This window comes from Pezoporus occidentalis, unplaced genomic scaffold, assembly GCF_034315485.1.
Source record: "Pezoporus occidentalis ecotype Australia unplaced genomic scaffold, CSIRO_AGI_Poc_V1 ctg17, whole genome shotgun sequence".
NCBI classification, from domain to species: domain Eukaryota; kingdom Metazoa; phylum Chordata; class Aves; order Psittaciformes; family Psittacidae; genus Pezoporus; species Pezoporus occidentalis.
Genome location: NW_026913531.1, coordinates 6,293,501 through 6,319,020, shown reverse-complemented (window position 1 = coordinate 6,319,020; position 25,520 = coordinate 6,293,501). Strand labels below are relative to the sequence as shown.

Genomic DNA, 25,520 nt, shown 5'->3' with positions numbered 1-25,520 from the left:
GCTGCAGCCAGGGCTGACTGCTGGCCCTGGGAACTGCTTTCAGCTGGGGCTCTCGTGCTTTGCCCCTGCCTGAGCTACAGCTCCTGCTGCATCCCTACCATGGCTGTGCTTGGCCATGGACCCACTGATCTAGATCCTGACTTGCAGACTGATGTTGCAGCCTGACCTCAGGTTGGCCCCAACGCTACACACCTGCTCAGCTGTCACTGGGCTGCATCTGACTTGGTATCACTGAACCTGCTAACTCACTTTCAAGGCTCGACCTCAGAGCTGCTTCATCTATGTGGACTTTGGCAATCTGAACTCTAGGCTGCTCTGGCTGCAACCCCCAAACCTCCCCTGCTCCCTTCACTGGTGGTTGGTTGGACAAACCCCAGCTAGTGAGGATCTTGCCTTACCGGCCCAGGGATGCTCTTGGCTCTTGGCTCCCCATCCCTTGCAAAGCAGCTGGCCCTTGCTGTGTCATGACAATTGTTTTTTGTGTGTATGTGTCTGCCTGTCCCCAAACAAATATACAAGTATGTTTTCCATTATCCAAAATTGGACTGACAGCATAATATATCTTATTCCAGAAAATCATAATCCTACAGTGACAGCACAATTTGCCCAGAAGGTCAGGTAAGCCATGGAGATGGTTTTAGGATGCCCTAAACGTTCTCATAAATGCACTAACACTTGATGAAACTCTGTATTCAAAAGGCTAGATAATTTCTGGTTACGCAGTATCCAGAAAGGGGATAAATGCCATGAGAAGCAGAGAAATCAGCCTACAACTCTGACTAATTTCATGGTAAAATGGTAATGGAGATCTCGCAAGAGCTCTTCAAATACACCAGCCCATTAATAGGCTGCATTTCACTTGAAATGCTCTATTCTCCATATCCTTCCCTAGTTTTATTCTTGTCATCTCACAAAATATTTTTGCAGCTTCTCAAGCTTCTCGTCTCTATCACACGCAGCTGGGATGCAGATTTTTGTTCTGAGCATCAATGGCATTAGGCATTGAGAAAGAACTGTGTTAGAATACAAATTAGATGAAAGATGGATGTGTAAGTTAAAGAGAGCAATAAAAAAAGTCACATCTAAGGTCATTGTATTATTTGGACAAGTTCCTACGTGCCTATGTACGCATGCCAAAATAATCCTCAAAAGTAGCACAATCTCTTGGCACAGATATCTTAGTGTTCCTATTATGACTAGTGTTTCATGCAATCTATTCTTTCATGCAATCTAAAAAGTAGGTGTTTGTGTCTCTGTTCCTTAAGGGCTTGAGCAGTTAGGCAGGCCTAGACTACTTCATATAGGAAAAATCAAAGTTCATTTCAGAAACAAGGAGGAGAAGGAGCTCATCATGATTCCACTATGTCTTAACAACCAAGTAGCATCTCCCTACCCTAAGATACAGCCGTATGTGCCTGTCTTTCCTTGCTGAGAAAAATGTAATAAACAGCATGCTTAGTTCCAGGGCTACTTCTAGGTATAGACAAAGAAGGTTATTATCTGAGGTAGCAAATTGGTGAAGATGGCACTAGCCCCCCCCCCCCCCCCAAAGGACAATCATCATACCTTTGCTACCTGGATATGGCTGAGTCTTAAAGGAAACTAACCTTCCCATCTGTCTCCCCAGCCACCTTTCATTTCTGATTCTACAGCTTAACCCAAACATCTATTCCTCCACGTAAACCATTATCCTCAGCATTTACTCCAGTACCTCTCCTGTTTGGCTTCACTGAAAGTTAATTAACTTCTGTTCATATCTTATAATCCTTTCCCTTGTCCTACCTTACACATACTTACTTATTCAAGTCTCTTCCTGTGCCTTGCTACACCGCTTTAATGCTCATTCGTACCAATCCTCACTTTAAATTTACTTTCCTTGCTTGGAAAAACTTCATCCACTCTAATTCTCTGCTATCTGGTTTTATCTGTACCTTCTCAAAATTACTTCAAAGAGACAACTTTTCCTGCTACAAAACAGCATTTACCTGTGAATTTTCTTTTTTTTTATTTAACCATCAAGATCTAATTATGAAATTTAAATTCATAACTTGAATTACAAATTGCACTCATTTTTTGAAATCCCTCCCTTCCTACAAAAAAATTATTTTCTTGACAAGGAATCTTCAAAGACAAATAGTAAAATATATGAAGTCCATCACACATGAAACGTCCCACTGTTTTCTCTAATTCTTAAGCTTCCTTATTATTTATTTCATTACTTTTGTCTTGTATATAAAAGAGAAAGCATGGTTCAAATTTACAGCTTTGCAAAGCAAACATGTACTTTTAAAATTAATTAACTGATCTTCTAGGCAGGAAAGGTCATAAAGGAATTGATTCTGGAAATTATTATTTTTTAAAATATATACTCACCAGTTTCAGAAGTTCTCACCAGAAGTGGGAAAGATGACTGATTCCCATGGCCAAGTCTAGTGAATGCCCTTACAGAGATGTTGTAGGGGGTATATGGCTTCACTTCACTTAGTGATATACTTGTAAATGAGGCATTTTTGATAAATACATCATTGGAATCACTGTACAGAACTTCATAGTGAGTTATGAGACCATTAGGCTGCTCAGGTGGTAACCATCTCAGATTTATTTCTGTTGCAGTTACATTTATTAACTCTACATTTTGGGGTGGGGAGTCTGGTTCTGCAATACAGAAATCAAAGAGAAAAAATACCCTCTGAGACTTTCAATTAATTGAATGTAGAACTGATCCCATAAACCTACTGGATCCTAATGCTTAGATTAGCTAACTGTGCTACTTCTTCTGCTACCATTTTGTTACTCACTCTCCTTCTCAAAACTTTACCACTTTTTAATTTTAGTATGTCTTCTTTTAAATTTGTAAAACTAGGCACCTTTTTGAATCCCAGACACTTCAGCTTTTCTGGAATTTCTTTTCTAATCCACTTATAAATCTATCCAAAACTTTCATTTATTAAGAAATAATCTCTTTTGTCTACTGCTCTCATACAGACTGATCCTCCAAATTTCCTCAAATTCACATTCATTAAACTGAAAGCCATCTTACTGCTTTTTTCTTAAATAACCATCCACCTCATTTCACTAAAGCAACCACTGAATGAAAAAGAACTGTATGCACTGTAACTAAATTCTCTTTAGTTTACTGATACAGCTGCTAATTGATGACCATGAAGACCCCAGTGTAAATCTCACATGCACTGGTGTGAAGGTCACACACAAAACAAGTCCAGCTCCGGGGTAACGTGTTGGCTAAATCTACTGTCAAGATATGAGTTCATGTGACTCCAGTGAGCTAATAATGCATAGAAGTGTGGAAGGAGTGAGTGGGCCACACTTACGAAGAAAATAAACAAACTTTGAATGTCAACCTTGATTCCTTTGAAGGCTTCACCACTTCACCTCTGAAATATCCTGCCTATAAAATTTAATAAAATGCACTAAGAACCCAGGATTATGAGATCCAGTTTATGTATAAATACCTATAACCCAGGTATTTCAGAATTTATCATGACTATTTTTGTCTCACAACAAAAGGCCTCACAAACAACTTTCATCCCTGATTTTGGAGCATGTGAATGAGAAGTGTTAACTGTATCAGATCACTACTCTCTGGATGGTAAGACTGCCCACATGGATATTTTCCACCTGAAGAAGCTTAATTTTTAATTGAGAAGCATTTTGCAGTTTATCTGGCATGGTAAAGTATTTAAATATAACAGCCTAGTGTCTTCCACCCTAACATAAGTAATCTAAGACTGATGTAGTTAACCTTTTATTTGGAGGAATCTCTCTTTTCAAGACTCAAATTGTCACTCCTAGGTTGGTTAAAGTTAGGAAACAAGAATCTCAACCTGAATGACCTCAGAAGAATAGAGTAATTACACACAGCCTTATAAAAAAGCAGGAACTATTGCGAGGAGGTTCTCAATAGTTTCCTCAAGGTTCAACACATATCTTCCCAATGGATGAACAGTTAGCCTTAAACTCCACTCTGAACAAATTTCTGTAATGCTTAAAGGCAAGGAATTGTAAACTTTCAGAGAAAAAGATATTTAGATAAGTAATTGTCTGATCTTGCCATACTCCTTTCCTCTCCAAACTACTAACGGCACAGATGCATGCAACCTTTAAAGAAAAATGATGAGCACTAAGTTTCATTGTTTGATATTTTGGTTAGTTATTCAGATCATCTAAGATTCTTAAATCCTCATGATTTTTAATCCTGTAATCCTTTTCTCTCCTTTATTATCACTTAATTGTTTTTCCTATACTGTAGTGTATTTGTCAATAAGAGAGACAAATGACAACTGGATAGTTATCTTATTACTTTGACAAAAACTAGAAATAACTTTGCTGAAAACAGTGAAAAATATAAACTTGATAGACAAGAGAAAAGATTAAGGTTTAACACTCATGACTCTGCCCTGTAAATCAAGTTTCTCTTTGCCAATGGCAAGTCCAGCTACTGACCCTGTGCCTTCATGGGTGGGGACTGCCATGCAAGCAAGCAAGGAAGATCCAGAAATCTTCACAAAACAGTATTATACCCTACATTAAAACTATTGATTAGTCTTATAATTAATAAAGTCCCAAAGCTGCACAAAGCCAGCTGCATATATCATTCACTGTAAAAATCTTTCTTCCTTTTGTCTCTCAGAGTTGAAATTAGTTGAATGCTGTTCATGCTACAGCTTTCACCATTATTTCTAGCACTTACCTAAAAATGGTCTGAATGAAGTCACTGACTGACAGATGACTAATAATTTCAACAAATACTAATTTTATTTGTACACTTTCTTCCCCTCCTTATGTATACGCCCAGTCATCTGAGAAGTGCAAACTTCAACACAGAAATCAAATCATCATTGCAGTGTATTTACCGTCTTCAGGGGTTCTCACAAAAACATCATTCTCTTCAGACAAAGCACTTTCTCCAACTGTGGTAGAGGCTGCAACTCTCATTTTATAATTTGTGTATTTTTTTAAACCTAAAAAGATTAAGAAAAGAAATCTTGACTTCTGACTTCTTAAACACATTTTTTTCCTCATAGCTACTTATAAAACTACCAATCAAAATGGTTACTGTTCTAAGAGGCTTTGATCACATCTGCCACCTAAAAGGCAGAATATGTAGAATACCATTTATTTAAGGAAGGCCAAATAAGCATTCAGTCAAATCAACAGATATTGAGAGAAGTTAACCAGCTTCAAACCTGTAAACTTTATGATTTATTTGTTAAAACAAAGGATGTTTATGTGTACATCAAAATACTAATTAGAATTAATATATAACTGAAACCCATAAGGAATGCATTTTGTTCAATTGCTATCAAAATTATCGCCTTAGAAGAAGAAAATTCTTATTAATGTCAGATGAATGCTGTGGAAAAAAAATCAAGTCTGAAAAAGAATTTACAATTTAGGAATATTTTCCTATGTGGAAAGAAGAGGCTGAGGAAAAAATTCCAAGGAGAAATCCATTTCACAAATTACTACTCAGTATATTTCAGAAATTCCTACTTGGCACATTTCACAAATTACTGCTCAACTTACCTAGTCCTCTTCTCCCATTTCACATTCCCTACATACCCCTCCACAGTTCACAAACCCCTCAGGAGTGACCCTACCTTGCTTTTACATGCAGTTGTAGTGAGTGCGTGTATGTGTCTGAGTGTGAATGGGGGAGATTTGGTCTCCTTGCAAATGGCTATATTACATAAAGTTGAAAAAAAATTATTTTGTATAATGTATTTGCAATTTTTATTTTTTTCATGAAATGACACTGTACCTGTCATAAGTAAGCTGTTGTTCAAAGTTGTCATGTGGAATGCTCTTTTTGTACCCAGTTCCATCGCATAAACAGTATAATGAATGATCTTCCCATTGGGACTTGCTGGAGGATCCCAATACAGCAAAATAGAGGAGGAGCTAATATTCTTGTAAGATATATTTTGTACTGAGCTTGGAACTGAAACAAAACCAGAAAAATAGAAGAGTAAGTAAATAAATTATTAAAACCCAAAAAAAAAGTTCAGTAAAAAAAGTCACATAGATTAATTTTGACAGTAGCAGAGTTACAACGTTTCACCTTGTTCGTGTGTCCTGACCATAAGAACTGATGGCGGTCCTTCTCCAACAGCAGTGAAAGCAGAGACACCGATCATGTAGTCTGTGAAAGGTACGAGGCCTTTTATAACATATGACAGCTCTTCAGCCAAAATGTTATCTGTGATTAAATGAAATAGTTACTTATTCATAAACTGATTTTTTTCTTTTGCATTCTAAACTCACTTTGACACAGCACCCTGGAACTGTTTTACTCCTAAAGAATCAACTTTCATGGCAATTACAAAAATAGAAATAAAAGTATACACTTCACCTCTCTAACACAATCAAGGAGAGGCTATTATAGGTCCATCCTCATGTGGACAACAAATAGATTGGCCTAGGTAAAAGAATGAACAGGCAAGAACTAAACCCATGAGGTTTATACTCAGCTGTTTCCAAAAATATGAGAGAAATCCTCTAGGAACCCTTTTTCCCAGGGTGGGGAAAGGATGGGAAGTATATGGCCTAGTCTTTCCAGTGACTTTAGAACCATGGCTCCTAAATTAATCTAGAGTTAATGGAGATTTACTTTTGGGTTTGGTTTTGTTGTTTTTTTTGTGTTGTTTTTTTTCTTTATTGAGAAAGATTCTCTCACCCAGAGGTGCTATAATAACTAGAGATGGCTCCCTCATGGGTCCCTTCACACTGGTATTTTTAGCAAAAGAGTTGTCAGCAGAATGAAGAAGTCATAGAATCATAGAATAGTTAGGGTTGGAAAGGACCTTAAGATCATCTAGTTCCAACCCCCCTGCCATGGGCAGGGACACCTCACACTAAAACATATCACCCAAGGCCTCATCCAACCTGGCCTTGAACACTGCCAGGGATGGAGCATTCACAACCTCCCTGGGCAACCCATTCCAGTGCCTCACCACCCTAACAGGAAAGAATTTCCTCCTTATATCCAATCTAAACTTCCCCTGTTTAAGTTTTAACCTGTTACCCCTCGTCCTATCACTACAGTCCCTAATGAAGAGTCCATCCCCAGCATCCTTATGAGGCCCCTTCAGATGCTGGAAGGCTGCTATGAGGTCTCCACGCAGCCTTCTCTTCTCCAAAGAGGTTTTGGTGTATCTGCAATGAACTTTGAAGTCACCTGCAATCTAACTGTGGTAGTCAAAATAATCTCTTACAAAGCAGCCATTATGCCGCTGCAACATGAAAGTGTGGGTACTTCACATATCTTGAGTATCAGCTTCAGAGTTTTGTGAGACCAGCATTAAAAGGAAGGCATCTAAAACCATCAGACCCTGTTGAAAATTTGGCTGTCAACAGCTTTAACTACTATAGGAACAACTATAAAATAATACTCGTGTTAGATTACAACAGACACTGTCTGAAATCAATTTTTCAGCAACACAGACATCTTTTAGGAACTCAATACCGCAAACTGAATGAGGCTGTAAAAAGATCTGCATTTAAAGCACTGCACTTTTTCTTTACATGACAAAGATTCTCCAGGATTAATACAGTACGGAAAAGATCCACTGTAGTTTAAACTAATGGATTAAATTTTAGGTTTAGTTACTGGTGTATATGGAGGAATTTAGTGACTTTAATAAAAGAGAATAAAAAAAATAAAAACTTGACTTTCTCTCCACTGTTCAAAACTCACAGTAAAACCTCAGAGTGGTATGTTAAGTCCCTGCCTGTCAGTTGAGGCCTCCTTAATGATTTGTAAATATCCATTCATGGTAAAGAAACACTTGTCCATTGATAATACAGAACAAGTGTACACACTAATGACATCACCATGTCATGGGGTCATGTCCACCTGTTTGTCACCCATATAGAAAAGTTGTAACTTTCTGACCTATTTACCTTCACTGACATTTGAAAACCTATTAGTCAAAAGGCTTACAGAAATCAAGGTCTCTGAAGGGCTTGGAGATATGTTAATCCCTGACAATCACACCTGCTTTGGCAACTGTAATAACTGATTGTCTATGCAGCTTGGCTGATAGCTTTCGGGTCCTCCTTTCACTAGGAAGAAGGTCAGCTGGGTGACAAGGGGCTAGTTCCTGCCTGTGTGGCATTCCCATTTGGTGCAGAAGGTTTTTGGTGGTAAAAAAATCTGACTCCAACAAATGACCCATTCATCATTTGCTTGAACCATGTGCTAAAGATCATATCTGGGACAGTGATGGGGGTCCTTCAGAACAAAGCAGCAGGTAGAAAAATACCCAAAAATATCTTACCCAAAGAAGAATGCAATTCTGCAGCTCCATTTATAGCAGGCAAATTATCACCAGATACACTTGTAAATGTGACTGGGGATGCTGTCTGAATGCTGGAAAACATTTCAGCTGAACCTTCATATAATTCATTGGCTGTTTCCATTGAATTCCAAGCGGGAGAAGGTTTGATGTTTTCATTTATCATGTATGGTTCCAAAGAATCAACCAAATACTAAAAATTAGAAAGGTAAGAATGAATCACAATCACTGTAATTGCTAAAGTGTTTAATTAAATTTATGTATAACATGGAAATAGTGTTTGTATATTTGTGCATATATATATATACACATTATATAAATATTGGCATACAAACATTACAACAATAACTCATTTTGCAAAACACAGTATTTCTCATGAAAAAGCTCAGCTCAGCTGCCCATAGCCTACAACCTTTTATTCATTTTTATTGTTTAATCAAACACTTCTTCTTAAAATATGTTTTTTAGAGTAAAGTGGCAATTTTAGAGCAAGGCCTTTAAGTTTAATGCTCTATCCTTGATGTTAAATAAATCAATTTTTGAGCTCTGGAGATTCCATTTGTGCTAAGCATGTTCTGAAACAGGGTTGCAGGCACTGAAAAAAACAGGGCTTCAGATGCCTCTACTAGGCAAACATAAGGGAGAGGGAAAATAAGTAAGCATATATATGAAAAGAAAGAGTGAAAGGGAGGTAAGTGATACAGAGGTCCATAGGACAGATGGGGAAAAAAACAAATGTTTGAAAGGCGTGGCAGTAGATGTAAGGTGAGCAAGACCTACAAAGAGAGGAAAAACAAAAAGAGAAAAGACAGGCTAGAGCATAGATACAAAATGGTGTGTAAGCACTACATCATTATGCCCCTTCAGAATCTGGGACCAAATCCAGGACTCCAGTGTCTCTAAATTGTTCTGCTGTCATCTGTGAACACTCCCCACTCACACATATGGCCCACTTCACTGCCAGAAAAAGATGCTTTTACAGTGATGTAACTAATTCACATTAGCTCTTTCCCTACAGACTCTAGGTGGAGAGAGGGCAAAGCAGCTTTTTTACTGCTTTAACTAGGGTAGGATTAACCACAGGCAGAGATACAGCACCAATCTCACTTAAGTACAACAGGTAAAAGCTATATATGCATTATCTTAACCAATATTTTATAGCAAAATAATAACCCACACGGAAATACTTTTTGCTTCAGAGGCTTTTCCACGCATAAGACAACAGCTTTTTGCTGCTACTAGTTACTGAGTACCATTACCACTGCGGATCTGACAGTTCAAATCCTGTAGCTGCTCTGAGCTTTTGTCAATGTGGTTATAAATAAAGTAATGTTTATTATGATTTGTTCTGTTTTTTAATTAAAAAAAAATGTTCAATAAACTGCAATAAAGCCACAATGACGCTACACTAAGAACTCAAAAATTAGGAAATCCCATCATTAAAACAGCTCTGTGTAGACAAGTTTCATCTTTTTTGTGTCTGTACTATGATACGATCTTTAATTACAGAGTTATATACTTTCATTTTTCCAAGGATGACTGCCTGCTTTAATGAAGGGATCCTTATCCCCATTTTTTCTCCCCCTTACTCCTTATTTAATGTTTGGCTCCAGGGCTCTATTTAATGTACACCATTCAACTTGAAAGCAAGCTCCTTCATTGTGCTCTACCATAAAAATGTAGATACTGTGTCAGATTCAGAGAAAGACATCATCGTCTGAAAAAAAAGGAATTATGAAAACTTTAGGCACCTATGCTCAAAATTCAGACCAAAAGGCCCTACCTGAGAGTGCACTCAATCCCAAGCTGAATGCAGACTAAGATCTACAGTTCCGTGCTGCATGCTCAGAGCTATGCCATCTAAGCATGTAGAGCACATCAGCACCCTAAATCCAAAAGCTAGACTGACTGGCAGCATAAGTTCCATAAATTATTTGATCCAGTAGACGTGTACAGATAAACTTAGCATACAACCACAGCATGCAGCAACAGACATGTAAATTCAAGGATATAAATGGGGAAGAAACTCTAAGTTTTTTTGCCTTGCAAGCAGAGCACTTAACCAGCCTTGGGAGATTTCTGTTGAATTCATTTTTCCATAGGATTTACACTGACATCTTCTAGGAGTCTGCTTGAGTGGCTATGAATCAATCTAGGTGCCTAAATTTGTAGTCTCCCTATTAGGTTACCCTATACTGCAAAGAACTCAAGGGCTAGAAAGGGTATGACTGTAGGTACGGCTTCCTACCTTCAGCAGCTACAAGAGCCTGGATCATTCTATGAGAATTATTTGTTGTTTTCATGTTGTAGAAACAGTATTAATGGAATCTCTTTAAAACCCAGCCAGAGAAAGAGGGTGGGTTGAGGAAGGTGGATTTTAAAAGCATTGACAATCATCTATGGTGGCTAATTCCACATTCTGTACCTATCAGATAAGGCAGAGGAACAAATTTAATCTAGCAAATAATTCCATATTAAAAAAAAAAAAAAAAGAATACCTTATTTTTTCCTTCAAGAATAGTGTTTTCCAGAGTCACTTCAGTTTCCTGCATGTCTACCTTAACCCTGTACTGGGTAATGATTCCATTTGGTTGCTGTGGCTTCCTCCAAACAATTTTTATATACGTGGCTTCCACTTCTGCTAGATGTAAATCTGATACAGCACCTGGGACTAAATGTTCAAGAAGAAACTTGTTTTCATTAAGCATCTGTGATAATTACAAGGTCTTCCAGCACTTCGTGAAAAGTACAATAGGCATTTAATCAAATTTCACACCCTTATCTCTTTGTTTGCTCCTATGCAGGTAGAGAGTTACCTCACATGGTTTCTTAGCAAATAAGTTGCAGTTCTAAAAACATGCACACCGTTTTTTGACATATATGTGTGAATATGGCCAGATCCTAAGATTATGTAAATCTATGGAAGACAGTGCGTTGGAAGCAAGCAGACCTTTGGTAGCTTGCTGCATGGAATCTTAAGTATACTGAAATTGAAAGGTTAGTTTTAAATTCATAAAAAATGTAGAAAAATGAAATAAAAAGCTCCGGGGGGGGGGGGGGGGGGTGGGGGGGGTGAAGCATGTGACATCTTTTATACCAAATTTTGGCTCAATTTCTTCTTTAACTATGCAGTTATGGTACTGAACTTTACATAGGACTGCCAGAGATCAGGTACATTTATATTCAATGACACTCAGATTTTATATGAAAAGTAATTGTTTCCTCTATATCTCAGAAAAAGACAAACCTGAAATCACTTGCATAATGAAGATTTGTAGATTTGGCATTAAAATGAGACATTCTATGTCACTCCAAAAAAACCCAACCCCAATACATCAACAAAAAATATCAAAATACCCTTTTGCTTCTGACACCGAATTTAGACAGCAATAAGCATGACCGCGCTGAGGCAGGCCACTTCTGGAAATTGTTTCTGAGATCTGAAAAAAAGCAGCTACTTCAGGAAAGCATATGGTAAATAAGGATGTATGTTCCTTTTGCTGATATATCTTGCCAGCAAGCATTGCAGCAATCACTGTTGAGAGCTTGTCTACATTTGTGCTGGGAGGCAAAAAACATAACACAAAAATAACCATCCTGAAACTACCTGCCTATTATACACTGGTTTTTTTTTCTGGTTGCATTTTCAGATGCAGATCAAAAATCCTGCACAATCTCACACACGTGTAAGTTAAAGCTGCATTTCTATACAGCAAAGGACCCTCACCTGGTGAGCTGACCGCTGGGAGCCAAAACTCCCAGAGTAGCTGGTTCAGGGCCAGAAACAACCATTTGACTGCCACAGGACAAGATCACAGAATTGGGTCTGCCTCAGAACAATGATGCCTCCGTAAGAGACTTGTATGGGGTCTTGGATTTGGTGAAAGTGAGTCAGATGAGAGTTTTAATAAGAAACACTGGGGCTGAACAAACCAGCCGCGAGGAATCTTGCGCTGCTCTTTCCTTTCCACTTGCTGCCATCTAACGGGTAAGCGCGGGGTCTGCAACTTAATTACCGTATCCAAAAATAATTACTTTCATTCAGGCAGAAAATACGTTTCTTTCACAATCCCCACAGGCTTCTGACAGCAAGTAAATTTAGTGACAGTGCATGAACTCGAAAAAAATGGATAAATAAATTGATGTAATAAATTTTTAGCTAATTTCTTTCATTATCTTTTTATCCTTCTCTTGTAATGCACCTGTAACACACCCATTCTTTCCTTTGCAAAGTACCTAAAAGGCTCTGAAGGGAAACTGAAACCAATCATTATGTGCAGCACATTCACTTCACTTCTCTATGCTTACTTACCATCTGCAGGAGTGAAAACTGGAAGGTTAGCCTTTGGCCCCACCCCAGCACTTGTCTCAGCACTGATGTACACATTGTAAGTTGTAAACGGCACAAGGTTACCAAATACAAACTTATGATCTTTTGTGCTGTTATCCAGAATATGACCTGGAATGAAAAATGAAGACATTCTAGCTCAAAAATAAAAACAGTCCACAGCCGCTTTTCAGGATGATGAAAGATGAAAAGCTAGATTTGTTTGTGAAAACGATAATTTGGCATCAACTTCGTTGGAAATAATACTGAATGTCTAGGAAATAATTAACAGACAAACAAAAAAGCAACCTCATGAAGGTATGGCATTTTAAGAGGAAGGGATTTATTTTGTTTCTAAATTAAGTCCTATTGTTTTTTCTGTGTGGTCCCATAAAAATAACAGGATACAGCTCATTAACTTCTTACTTAACTACAGGCAATCATATAATTTCTTTATATACACATGTCCGAGTTAAAAAGAAATAGAAACCCGACAAAACAGACTCATACAGTTGATCATATACTACACAGGAATTCAAATCCTCAAGAAATCTTTAACAGAAAGAGAAAAGAGTAAAGGTAAGATACAGAATGATAAACTGCTATCTTAGCCTGTCACCCCTCTGAATGGAGAAGGAAAGTTGGTTTCCTCCACTTCTAAGAATATCTCATGTAATTTAATTACATATTCTTCCTCACAACAGACTGACTTTTCTCTTAAAAATAATCTACACAATTTAAAAAGTCTAATAGTAAAAGAGATACATAGCACTGCTTTCAAATATTCATTCTGGATAGGCATGGACACTAAGAATGCAACTGTAAGGTAATAATCATAAAAAAGAAATTGAAATAGAAACACCAATTCTGTCTTACCAGATGGTCCATACAGCTGAACTTTGTAACTAAACTTCCCTGTTACTACGGTTGGTGGGTCCCACATCACTGAGAAAGACTTTGCTGTAATGTTGCTCTTAGCAATATTTTGTGGTGGATCTTCTGGAACTTAAACAATATTGGAAAAAGTCTTTGAACATAAAATAATTTACATTAGGATTTCCAAGAACCACATTATCAGACAATTAATTTTAAACATAAACATTAAATATTCTGAAGGGAAGCTACATTACAAGCACATCTCATTAAAATGAATTTTTAATTTCCTTTTTTAAGGTAATGAAAAGGTAAAAATGTATCATCACAAAAGAAACCAAGGGAGTTGAAACTATGCAAATAATGCTTAAAAGACAACGGAAGCAGGCATTCTACCAAATCTAGCATGCACTTTATCATTATATAGATTACATAAAGATGCTAAAATGCCATTTTTAGCAAACCACCGGCTCTATGGCCAGCCTCTGAATAAGGTTCCTTGGCACACAGGCATACAGAACTCACAGGGGAGCACTTTAACAAGCTGCTTAATGCTCATGAGGTGAGGATCTAATAGAGGTGGGTCCAAAAGCTTGGGTGCACCAGTGTGCTGCTAAAACGAAGGACTTACTGAGGCTTGGGCCAGAGTCCTAACTGTGCTTGTGGCCTTGTGCATGCCACACAGGGCCACACTGCACAGCAGGCCAACCTCCCTTTTCCCAGACTATGCTGTAATGGATGAACCCTGGCTGTGCAGGCAGCCAGTGCACAAGGACTGAAGATCTCATCTGCCAAACAGCTCACATCTTCCTATGTATCTGGCAGATCTACACCCCACTGCATAACATTTTTATCACTTTCCAGGGTTTGCTTATTAGCAGTGCACTTATACTAGGATATTAACAGGATATAAAGGAAACCGGTAATTAGCCTGAGATCATCAGAACAGAAATTACCCAAAACTTCATTAACCCTAGACAGAACAGCAAACTAAGGTTTTTTTAAATCTATCAAAGCAATTCAAATGAGCAGTGCTAGGAGGGAATTTAACTTTTTTTTTTATCTCAACAGTGCTATGAAAGGGAAACCCAGTAACATCAACCTGCTTCAGGCAAAAGAATGATGTACCAACAGACAGCCAGAATAACATTCCTCTGAACATCTTCTGGGGATGGCTCTATTAATAATGTTTCCCACTACCTAAGCCATTACAGATCTCCTGTTCCTGGACAACATTTGTTTCCAACTCTAACTTTTCAGTACATTGCAGGTAACCCAAAATCAACTTCCTTGTATTTAAAGATTTTTTCAGCACTGGAGAACTTTTTGCAATAGGTACAGATTGGGGAACAAAAGGACAGGAGTTTTCTTCATACTGCTTGTTTTTTCACAACAGCAAATAAGTTTTAAGTCATTTCTATCTATACAATACACATATATTTTTAATATTATGCCTGACACCTTTTCCCTTCATCTGTATTTTTAATTTTTTTCCCCACTCTGTCATTAATTTCAGTTCTTAAAGTATCCTCAGTTTTTCATAAAATTTGACTTATCTTGAACACAGTTTTGTATTTTTGACTTTTAAAAATAACTGTACACTATTAGATACATTAGACACATTGCAGTTATATATAGTTTCAGTTGAGTCCATCAGGTAAAATTAATGTAAATACAGGTTAATTAATGTAAATACAGGCGTGATACCGATAAAGAGAGATTTGGACTGAAGTTTGCAAAACAACTTCAATCTGATATTCTGAAGTTTTCATATAAATCTGAGAACTGTATTTCCATTTGAAAGCAGTAAATACCTGATTCTGGTGTTCGGACAATTGCACTGTCAATGTAGCCTGCTTCAGTGGTAACTGCAGAAACTTCAAAAAGGTAGGTGGTATATGGCCTGAGGTTAGTTATAACAAAACTAATTGCTTCATTCCAAACAGAGCTCATTTGATTTGGTGCCTCTGCACTTGGTGTAACTGTAGTCCTTGAAGGAATTGTGGATTTGCCAAAAGTAGTTGAAGGAGTAGTAGTACTCCACAAAAATGATTCACTGTTATCCTACAAAGACAAAAATATGAAACATAAGATGCATCTATAATCTATAATTGTAAATATATGTAGAACAAAAAAGGCAGACCACCTTTGAAATAAAATTACCCTAAATTGGTTCTTTCTATGCTTCAGTCTCCAAATTCGGGTTATCATTTCACCAGTTGACATTGCTAGTATATCCTGTTAGTGACACTTGTTACAGTTTTCTGCTTTATTCCAGAAGATTTCAAATCTGACTGAAAGAAGCAACTCTCTAGAGTTCATTCAACTATTCCCAGATTCCAGTTTCAGCATTCAGTCTGTCTGAAAAAAACCTCCCTAGAGAAGTCCTTCTACATCACATGTATGTTATATGTATTTATGTATATAGAGATATACAGCATACATATGTCCATGTATCACGGATAAAACCAGACAGGAATTTCTTAATCCATACTGCCAGGAGACATCTCTGAAAAACTGCTAGACTTTACAGTAACCAATGCTTATGATTCAGTAGGTGGCAGTCTCCCTTCTCAGTGCTGAATTTAATCAGCTTGGTGTTGAGAGACTTCACGATGCCTAAAATGATTTTCCAAATACAATCTGAAACAAAAGTCCTGATAATTTTCATTATTTAAAATGGCACTTTTCATTAAGGTACTGAGCCTAACACCCTGGGGGGAAAACAAAGGGAAATAAAAGTTTGACAACTTGACATCTGGGTAACCACAACACTGCTCAGAATAAAGAGGAAAAGGAAAAGAAATACTAGAAAAGAGATTTTTCCTCAAGAAATTCTGAAATGTATACATTGGTTACAGGTCTGAATCTGATGAATAGCCAAAATTCAGAAACTTTTCAAGGAATGCTTCTTTTAAGACCAAGGCAGACTAAAAGCATTTTTTAAATCACTCTGTTCATCATGGGGCTTTTTATTTTGATATGAAAAGTATTTTTCAAATGTTGAAATGGTACACAGAATAAAGTATACACTTAAAATATAAAAATCATTACCACGCTACATATAAAAATAAGATATTAACATTCCTATATGTTGGCATTGACCAAAAACCCCCCAGCAATTCTAGCTATTTCTAGTTGAATGCTGTATAAAATAAAAATTTAAAAATTGATAGCTGAAAAAATTCTCTACTTCATTATTCCCTGTTACAAGGATGACAAATTGAATCTTTCTTAACAGTTTTTTCTTTGATCAAACAGAGCTTCTCAAGGAAAAACATCTATTTAATCTATTTTGAATAGAAAGGGTTTTCTTCAAGCATTATATCCTGCCCTGAGCCTAAGCCTATAAAGTATTGGGATTGTTCTGAAAAGCAAGCCTCAATTTTTTTATGTCTCAAAATTTAGATGAAAAACTATATGCTCTGGCCTGAGTCTAGCTCTAATTCAAAAGGTTTATAGTACTTACATTACATTCTGGTAACCTCCCAGACAGAAGGTCTTCTACTTTAACCAAGACATCCTTCACTACAATTCCACTTCTTGCATGTTTCACACTAATCTTGAAACTAGTTATCTTCCCATTTGGTTGCCGAGGGAGAAACCAGATCAGATTTACAGCCGAATAGTTTAAGGCTTCTACTGTGAGATTCACTACTTTACCTGGAGCTTGAAAACAAAACAAACAAAAGCAGTGAGACACATTTTTTATCTCAGCACTGGAAACAAATACAAAAAAATCCCTTTTATTTTGGTAATGATATTTCTCACTTCTAAACCCTGGAGCAAATAAATAACAATCATTCACAAACACATGTAAAGTAGCTAATATGCAACCAGCTCTTTTCCAATCTAGCTTAAGTGAGAATTATAATTATTTCAGTCTCAATACTATAGCAATTGGTTTGGTCAACTTTGGCCATTCCTCCTAGAAGCAATTCATCTTCTGTGTCAGAAGTAGCAAATTTTGGCCCTTTTTTGTTTGTTTAAGACCATATGACAGTTCCTGCAATAGCTATTCTTAGTACTAGGGAGAAAAGAGTTATGCTGCCTTAAAAACATGAAACCGTCCACAATTACAGATCTTCCACAGATGAATTGAGACAGGTCCTCCAAGCCTCATATGTAGTTCTTACTTAGGCCGTGCTGAATCTTTTGCAGGGTATTCACCTCCTCCCCCTTCCTCCTTGTATTTAAAGAATTCTATCTTTTGGCTACCTTTCACACTTTAAACTGAAACTCTTCTTGTTGTTCAAGATGTTGGGTCTTAACTACCAAAGAGAGAGTTAAAAGTTGAGAAGGTTAAAGTATAAATGCAGTATCAGTGACACATAACTCTCAACTAGTATTTGAAGAAAAATTCAAATTACACTTATAATGAGGGATTTCAGCTTTACTAAAAACGTATGCCAAAATGCATCTAAGGCCTCATATGAAGAGATGCTACTGTTGCCCTCTGTCAAGCACAAGTAAATAAATCTGTCAATACAGATTTCTAGCTGCAGTAACGTACAAGTGGCAAGTTTACTACCCTTTCTCATACTTGGTTTTACAAGTCATTGCATTATCTCAAAAATCTCATGCAGAGTGATGATTTCCTGCCATTAACTGAGATACGGCACAGCTACAGAAACCAACCAGGATTCCTAAACGCAAAGGGATGGTTGCTGCTGCAGCAGCCCAAATTCTATATGCCAGTGACACAGGTTCACCCTACCATAATTGACCTGGAGCCAGCTCTTTCAGGCAAGGCACAAATGCTTCTCCAGCATGAGCAAGACTAAAGCCACTAAATTAATAAATATTATGCAAATTCAGACTACAGTTACAATTTTTTACTCTCCAAAGCCATCAAGTTAAACTTTCATTTTATTTTTATTTAGGTTTCTTTTTTCAGAATTAAGAAGTAAAAACTTAGTGAAATACATTCCGTGCTGTGTTGTTTAGAGAAGGCATTTGACTCCAAGCACTAAATAAATATGGCTTGACATCAGCAGGCAATGCCTGAGCTGTTCCCATAACAAAGTCTGTCTGTCTGTACTGCTGCAGGCAACAGTAAATGGGTCCACTTGATAGGTAGCTCTGCTCTCCTGTGACCCTGCTTTCTGAAAGCAGCCTAGCTAAAAATTGGCATAGGAAAACCTCAACAGAAACAGAGTTTGCATATAAGAAACACCCATAATGTGAACATTCAAAATGCTATTACTAGCAACTAGGACAGAATGCACCTTTTCCACTGAGTGATAGAATAAGAAAAGGATTGTTTTTTTGTTCTAAATGCATTAGAATTGTTCAAGTGTAAAATGTGCCATGGATACTTAGTAGCTTTATTAAAATTACCACTTTCGGCAGTCTGAAAAAGAAAAGGATCGCTAAATACTCCAACACCAGCACTGTTCTCAGCAGCAACCTACAGAAAATGAAAAAAGCCACATTAGATAACCTACAGAATATATAGTTTCAGGGACTATGAAAACCTTCTACCTTTCAAACTGTAAGTATTTGAATGAACATGCCTTTTATAGATTCTGCTTAATTTACGCTCATCATTTAAATGTGGAAAAAAAAATAAAATGGAAGACTTATGAAACAGTGTAAGAAACTGAAAAAAACATGTGGCCATATCCATACTTCAAAAAGGCTGAGTCCCTATTTTAAGCTAAAATAAACAGCAAGAATAACATCAGTAACACTCCTTTTCCTTACCACAATTCACTTATACCAGCTCCCCCATTCCTATTTACTTGTACTATAACTTAAAAGAGTAAAAGGAAAATAGGTTCTCTTTTATTTCTCGAACTCCTGAAGGACAGAAAGAGAAGGTTAACTTCCACCAGGGCAGAAACCCAAGGAGAGCATGTGTTTTGGCAGAAAGATAACAGGCCATGGAACTGTGGATGCACTTTATGACGCACTCAATGCTTGCTATCATAGCAGAGTCTTCCTGTTGAAGAAGACTAACAAAGACTTTGAAAGTCTTTGTTAAGAATTTCTTTGTTAAGATTTTTTTTGGTTGGTTGTTTTTTTGTTTGTTTGTAAAGAATTTCTTCATATGAGAAAACGACTAACAAAGACTTTGTTAGAATTTATGGATATAAACACAATGATGCTACTTGCTCTGCAGTATGACTTACTGACAATTCAACTCAGTGATGGGCCACGGCATGGAATACTTACAATGAAAGAGGAATGAAGTCTGACTCCTTATTTTCAAAAAAAGTGAAAGAGGCAACAGAAGGTAAAACCTGAGGAGAATTCTGGTAATGATGGTGAGAGGTGTGTAAAAGAAGCAGCAAAGTGAAAAGCTCTCCAACAAGGTTAAAGTTGGTAGAGTCATTCCCTCCTGCCAGTGTCAGGTAACAAAGGTATGGCAGAGTTGCTGAGGGAGCTGACAGTGCAGACTGTGGGGAAGGCAGGGTGAGAAAGGGAAGATGTGCAAAACTACATGTGAATCATAGTAGAAGTAACAGACAGCACACAGAGGGGTAATGCTGGGCAAAGAGAGTGCAAGAACCAGCAGGTCAGAAGGGATAACTGTTGTAATCACTTCTCAGGACTAAATTGTGCATCTTTCAGAAGACTGTAAAACTTGTTGAACAAAAACACTCAGACACAGCACACAAACTACAGCAATGTGGAAAGCTTCCTCTAGGATGTAAGGGACTCATATGTCTGTGACCGCTTCCCAGTGCAGCACATGCTCTGCTTGGTGAAGGAGAATCTGTATCACTGTCCAGCTCCTTCCCAAGCCATGTAAACACCTGCACCTCAGGCACGCACACCTCATGACTCCAGCCAAACCCACCCACTTCTGTGTCACAGAGAAAATGACTTGAAATGTCCTTAAGCATTGATTTCAGTAGCTGAGGAAACTCCCTGGAGATGGTCAGGGGCTTAACAGGCAATCAGAAAATTCTAACAGCATTTAAATTTCACCATACAAATCTAAAGATACTTCCTCACCTGAACACTGATTTTTTTGTTATCTCTTCTCAAAGTAGGCATTGCAGAAGGGGTTCAGAAAAGAAAACTAGCATTAAGGCAGACATGGAAACTCCTGTTTGATATGTGTAGTTTCAGGAGAACTCAAAGTTACTAAGCCATAAGTATGCAAATATTTGCATGGTAAAGGTGTCAGCAACACACATCAATTAGTTTTGAACAGAAATCAAAATAAATGCATACACAATGTACTGTTAGCTTGTAGAGATCACTGCCAGAAAAAGCCATTACAGAAAAAGCCATTTACAGAAAAAAGCTTGGAAACACTTAGAAAATTTTACTATGCAGAATACAAAGTACTACCCAAAGTTAAAGTATCTGCACTTCATACCTGGAAGGAGTATTAATTTTTATGCTTTAAAGATGTTGCTGCTAATTATTTAAGTTTAGAAAAAATTCTAAGTGCGTATTTTTACAAGGTTATCAATGATCAGATGTTCAAAATTATACACAGCTCTCCAACATTTACCAAATTAGCACTTGTAACTGCTATTTTTCTTTTTTTTTTTCATTAATGTAAAAGATGTAAAGAAATCAAGACTGGGGTTTTTACAAAGAGATCGGAAATCTGTAGTCAAAGCTTATAAGTTTTGTTGAACTCTGCTATCACAGTATTTACCAGAAAGATTTTCACAGCAGGACCAAGACAGGTAGCCTAAACCAATACAGAATTTTCATCTATGCAAAAATCAAGAGCTACCTTTAAATGACACAACAGACTCCAAAAATTAACTAAAGAACCACAAGAAATTGCGCAAGAGAAGGATAATTTGTAATGTATCTTTTTGCCCACATCTGTGAGGCAGAGAAAGTATTTCCACCTGAGTCATTATTTAATCTGTGAGGTTGCTTGTAGGTCAGGCTGTCAGGCACCCACCAAAGGAGCAGGTAACATAACAGCCCTTAGCTTGGCAACAGACTTTTATTCACTTACGAGAGAAGCCATGTGGTCCCTGCTAGACAGAGGCTGTTGGGTCACAAGTCACTTGTCCAACTCAAATTCTGCTCTAAGTTCAATGTTTCAGGCACCAGCAATGGGAAGGCTTGCCTCCCACATATATCAACACAGGGCAAAGTATTAAAGTCGTACAAATGATTTAAAATACCCCACAGTTTTCCCAGGGAAGATTCATATATGGAGCAAAGAATGGAAAACCTCTAATAGCATTGAACCCCATGCAAGTGCTACTGGTGTACTCAAAACTGTAAATTGAGTTCTCTTAGTAACTTCATTTTCTCTGAGGAGATTAATCTGCTTAGAGTCTAAATGATAATACTTTCCTCAAATGGTAGCTGAACATATTTTTGTGGGCTTTTTTTTTGTGTTATTTTCTTGGGGGGTGGGGTAGCTGTTTGGAGTTTTTTTAACAGATGACTGCAGGCAAAAGATCAAAGGATAAACATTTCTCCAGCTGTGGATATACTGGCTTTTATCAGCATGGTCATCACAACTAGATTCACAGTGAGCAACTCTCCCACAATGGCAGGCATAATTACATTTTTACCTTCTTACATGCACCACCTTTGCAAAGAATCACTGTTAAGGCCTTATTCGCAGTCTGGTCAACTTCAGTGTTTTTTATAGCTTTGCACTGCATGAACTTACATGATATGAAATGAAGCAAATCGAGCACATAATTTCATTTCATTCTTGATACTGAAAAGAAGCATCTCCCCAAGTTTCTTAAGAAGGAGTTAATCGGGGAAAGAACTGCTTGGAAAATAGTGCCAAGAGGAGAGCAATTCATTTCTGTCCACCTGAAATCATTTATTGTTGAAGGGTTCGGAGAAGGATCAGGTGTGACTAATCTCAATGTAAACAAATTCCACATATAGAAGTCATGAACTGATTTTGAAGTCATGGACACGTACTGATTTTAACAGTAAATACTCACTGTGAATATACAGGCAGTAAAATCTATGGAAAGGGAATGAATGAGTATGAAATTTGTATCAGGAGATAATACTAGGTAAAACACCCAGGTTTAGGGAAACCAGACTAAGGTGTTTACAGGCTACAGCTAAACAGATATTCAGGCAAGAAAACTTCTTTTTAAACTAACTAAGATTAAAATCAAAGAAAGAAGCGTGTACCTACATGTTTTTCTGAATCTGGCTGAGATGATTTCTACATGTAATATTTAAAGTACACCAGTGATTTGAAAGATTGAATCTCAATGAAGACAAAGAAGTATCCGGATGTTTTTAAAAATTCTACCCTTTGCTTTTTACTTTTTACCACATAATGCCATATGTCAATAAGAATATCAACAGAAGGAACTAGTTTGGTTGGAAACTATTGAAAGCAGATTTAAAAACTACTACTGCAAAAAATACCTGGCTAATATATTTTGTTATATATAGCATTAACTAGTAAGGTCCTTCAGAAAACACCATATGGACCTAGCATAAACTCACACAATTTACAGTTAAGTTAGAATTCAAAATACTAAAAAGCATTCATAAAAGTTTTACCATAATTTCATAAGTTGTTCCAGGGTTAAGACTGGTAAGAAGAACCTCCAAACTATCTGGCTTTGTTGTGACTTGTGTATAAGCTGTTTGCATCCATGGGCAGACCTCTTTATATTTAACAATATAGGAGAGAATTCTCCCATTTGGATGCAGTGGCGCATTCCATGACAGCAGAATCCCAGCAGAGCCCACTCTTTCACCTGCAAGCAACACAGGGGGCCCAGGATCTAAAAAAATACCCAAAAAGTAATTATTTTAACGTACACATACACAAACACACACATATAAACCAGGTTTTAATTAAGTTCCCAGATAATGGAGACACCTTCACAGCTTCTATAAAGAAATTAAATCATCTGCCAGCATAAACCGGTAAAACTATTGAAACTAAGGTACTGTTGAATAAAAATCTTTTTTTCTTGGCTGAAGTCTTGTTACAAAAATGATTAAATGAATTTTGGAACACCAGGAATATTCCTCTATAAGAATGTAAAAAAATGTTAATGTTCAAGATCTTCATGAACAAAACAGAATTTAATGCCAATTTAGTATTTGAAGTATTCTAGCAGTCTTAATTTCAGTTCCTTTCCCTAAAACCATTCAAAGCCGAACTCCACTCTCATACAAAACGTGTTTGATCTGGCTGCATTCTTTTGAAAGGTCTCCAAAATATACCACTGTACATATAAGTTGGGGTATCAATATTACTACATGACACAGCAAATTTTTCACAAGTTTATAAATTGTTGCCCTTTATGCCTTCCTCCTTGCCTCCCTTTTGCTCTTCTTAATAAGCCAACTAATGGATGAATACAAGAAATCACATCCAGGGCTGCTGCTTAAAAATATCTGATAAAGAAACTCATGCTCTCATAGAGCACCTCAGATACAGTGTATTTTTGAATGGTTAGAGAAGATGACAAATTCTAATGATGGTTCAAAATTGACTGTAATTTCTCAGATATTCCTGTGCATATAATAAACACATAAAAATCATAGTTCAAAAAAGATCAACCAAATTTCATCATCATTATTAACTCACTTGTCACATTTGTTGTCAACGTTCTACTTGCAGGTGAACTGTAGAGTGAAGAAGAAACTGTAGAAACTGTAACACTGTATGTTGTTCCAGGAACAGTATTAGAAAAATCAGCCTAAAACAGGGCAAAGATTTATTTCATTTTTTCACCAAGAATCATGAAAATGAAAACAAAAAAAACCCAACAGCCCAAGCCCCAGAAGTTTAAGCACTCCATTACTGAAAACTGATGTTAATAAGCTTTGAGATATACAAAAGTATTTGCAAGAGTAAAAAATGTTTACACCTGTTAGCTACAGTATTTTGCCATCTTATTTAACTACTCTCCACAAGATCTGTATAATATTCAGTATTAAGGAACAAAAAAACCCTTAATTTCATCACAGAATTGCCTATCAGCATATATATATAGATGTTTTTCTGTATCTTTATTGTTATCAAAGTAAATAAGCAGCATTATAAAATTCTTTTTTGAAAGAATAAACAGAAAAGCAGCCTGAAAAAATTAGAGGTTTTTGACTCTTAAGCTACCCCATATTTTAAAATAAAAATAATTAACAAATTTTAGCAAGCATTTATATAAAATACCTGTATCTCTGTAGATCCAGTAAAAAACAAAAGCAAAACAACCAGAAATGCCATTATTTCTGTTAATATTATTATATTTTCCAGACAGCAGAATCAAAAAGTGCTCCTTTTTCTTTCTGATGGCTTAGCAGTGAAACATTGCCTGCATTAATGATTTAAGCACAGATCATCCTGGCAAGTACACAATTAATGAGTCTGTATTACTCGGTAGCTCTGCCCTTTCTTTGTTAAACTATTCATGAACCCTTGGATGACAGGCTGTATCCTTCTAGCACATGCTTAAAAAGGCAAATTCACTACCTGCTGTTAGGTAACAAACTCTGGATGCTGAAATTTGCTCTCACCAATTTTTCATTAATACTTTCATATTATTATTTTCATTAAATAGCTAAGGAGGCAAACTTGAATTTCTTATCAGCACAGTGCATAAGGAAAAGCTGGCCATGCAAGTCCTGTAATAAATGCACCTACTTGATATTCCCTAACTCCAAGATCTAGGATAACAACAGAACCATGATCAGGAATAAGAGCCACATGAAATCTGTCTACATGTCCATATGGTAGTCTCCAATACAGTGAAAAAGAGTATGACGAAACATTGAAGAATTTAAGTCCTACTGGCTCTGCAGGTTCTGAAAAAGAATTGTGGAATAAAAGACATTAACTTAAATAAACCCCTTCACAAATAAATTAGTAGTTACAACTGAATATAAAATCATCCAAGAACAGTTTACTTGCTTCATGAAGGATAATTGTTAATTAGCCTGGATAGAGCCATATATTATACTACAGTTGCTATACTGCCTCTGAGACTTGGTTGATAATCTCCCAGGTATGCTGTGCAGACAACCACATTTGCAAAGAGCTAGCTCAAGTATCTTTGCCCAGTGTTCAGTTA

At 36.9% G+C, this 25,520-nt stretch overlaps 1 protein-coding gene across 6 annotated transcripts in view; it reads right to left on the bottom strand.

The window, feature by feature from the left end:
• Positions 1 to 25,520, bottom strand: part of PTPRQ (protein tyrosine phosphatase receptor type Q) — a 134,583-nt gene that overhangs the window by 81,200 nt on the left and 27,863 nt on the right. For all 6 annotated transcript variants that reach the window (XR_009963869.1, XM_062613835.1, XM_062613836.1 and 3 more), the window contains exons 18-31: positions 25,094 to 25,254; positions 24,038 to 24,149; positions 22,996 to 23,222; positions 18,859 to 18,928; positions 16,988 to 17,187; positions 15,333 to 15,582; positions 13,522 to 13,650; positions 12,631 to 12,777; positions 10,817 to 10,989; positions 8,301 to 8,511; positions 6,083 to 6,220; positions 5,783 to 5,962; positions 4,875 to 4,982; positions 2,374 to 2,655 (exon numbers count right to left, since the gene is read on the bottom strand). Coding sequence is in view for 5 of the 6 variants with exons in the window: in XM_062613835.1 (XP_062469819.1) it covers positions 2,374 to 2,655; positions 4,875 to 4,982; positions 5,783 to 5,962; positions 6,083 to 6,220; positions 8,301 to 8,511; positions 10,817 to 10,989; positions 12,631 to 12,777; positions 13,522 to 13,650; positions 15,333 to 15,582; positions 16,988 to 17,187; positions 18,859 to 18,928; positions 22,996 to 23,222; positions 24,038 to 24,149; positions 25,094 to 25,254 (2,388 nt within the window). In the remaining variant the exon portion in view is untranslated. The remainder of the gene's footprint in view (positions 1 to 2,373; positions 2,656 to 4,874; positions 4,983 to 5,782; positions 5,963 to 6,082; positions 6,221 to 8,300; positions 8,512 to 10,816; positions 10,990 to 12,630; positions 12,778 to 13,521; positions 13,651 to 15,332; positions 15,583 to 16,987; positions 17,188 to 18,858; positions 18,929 to 22,995; positions 23,223 to 24,037; positions 24,150 to 25,093; positions 25,255 to 25,520) is intronic.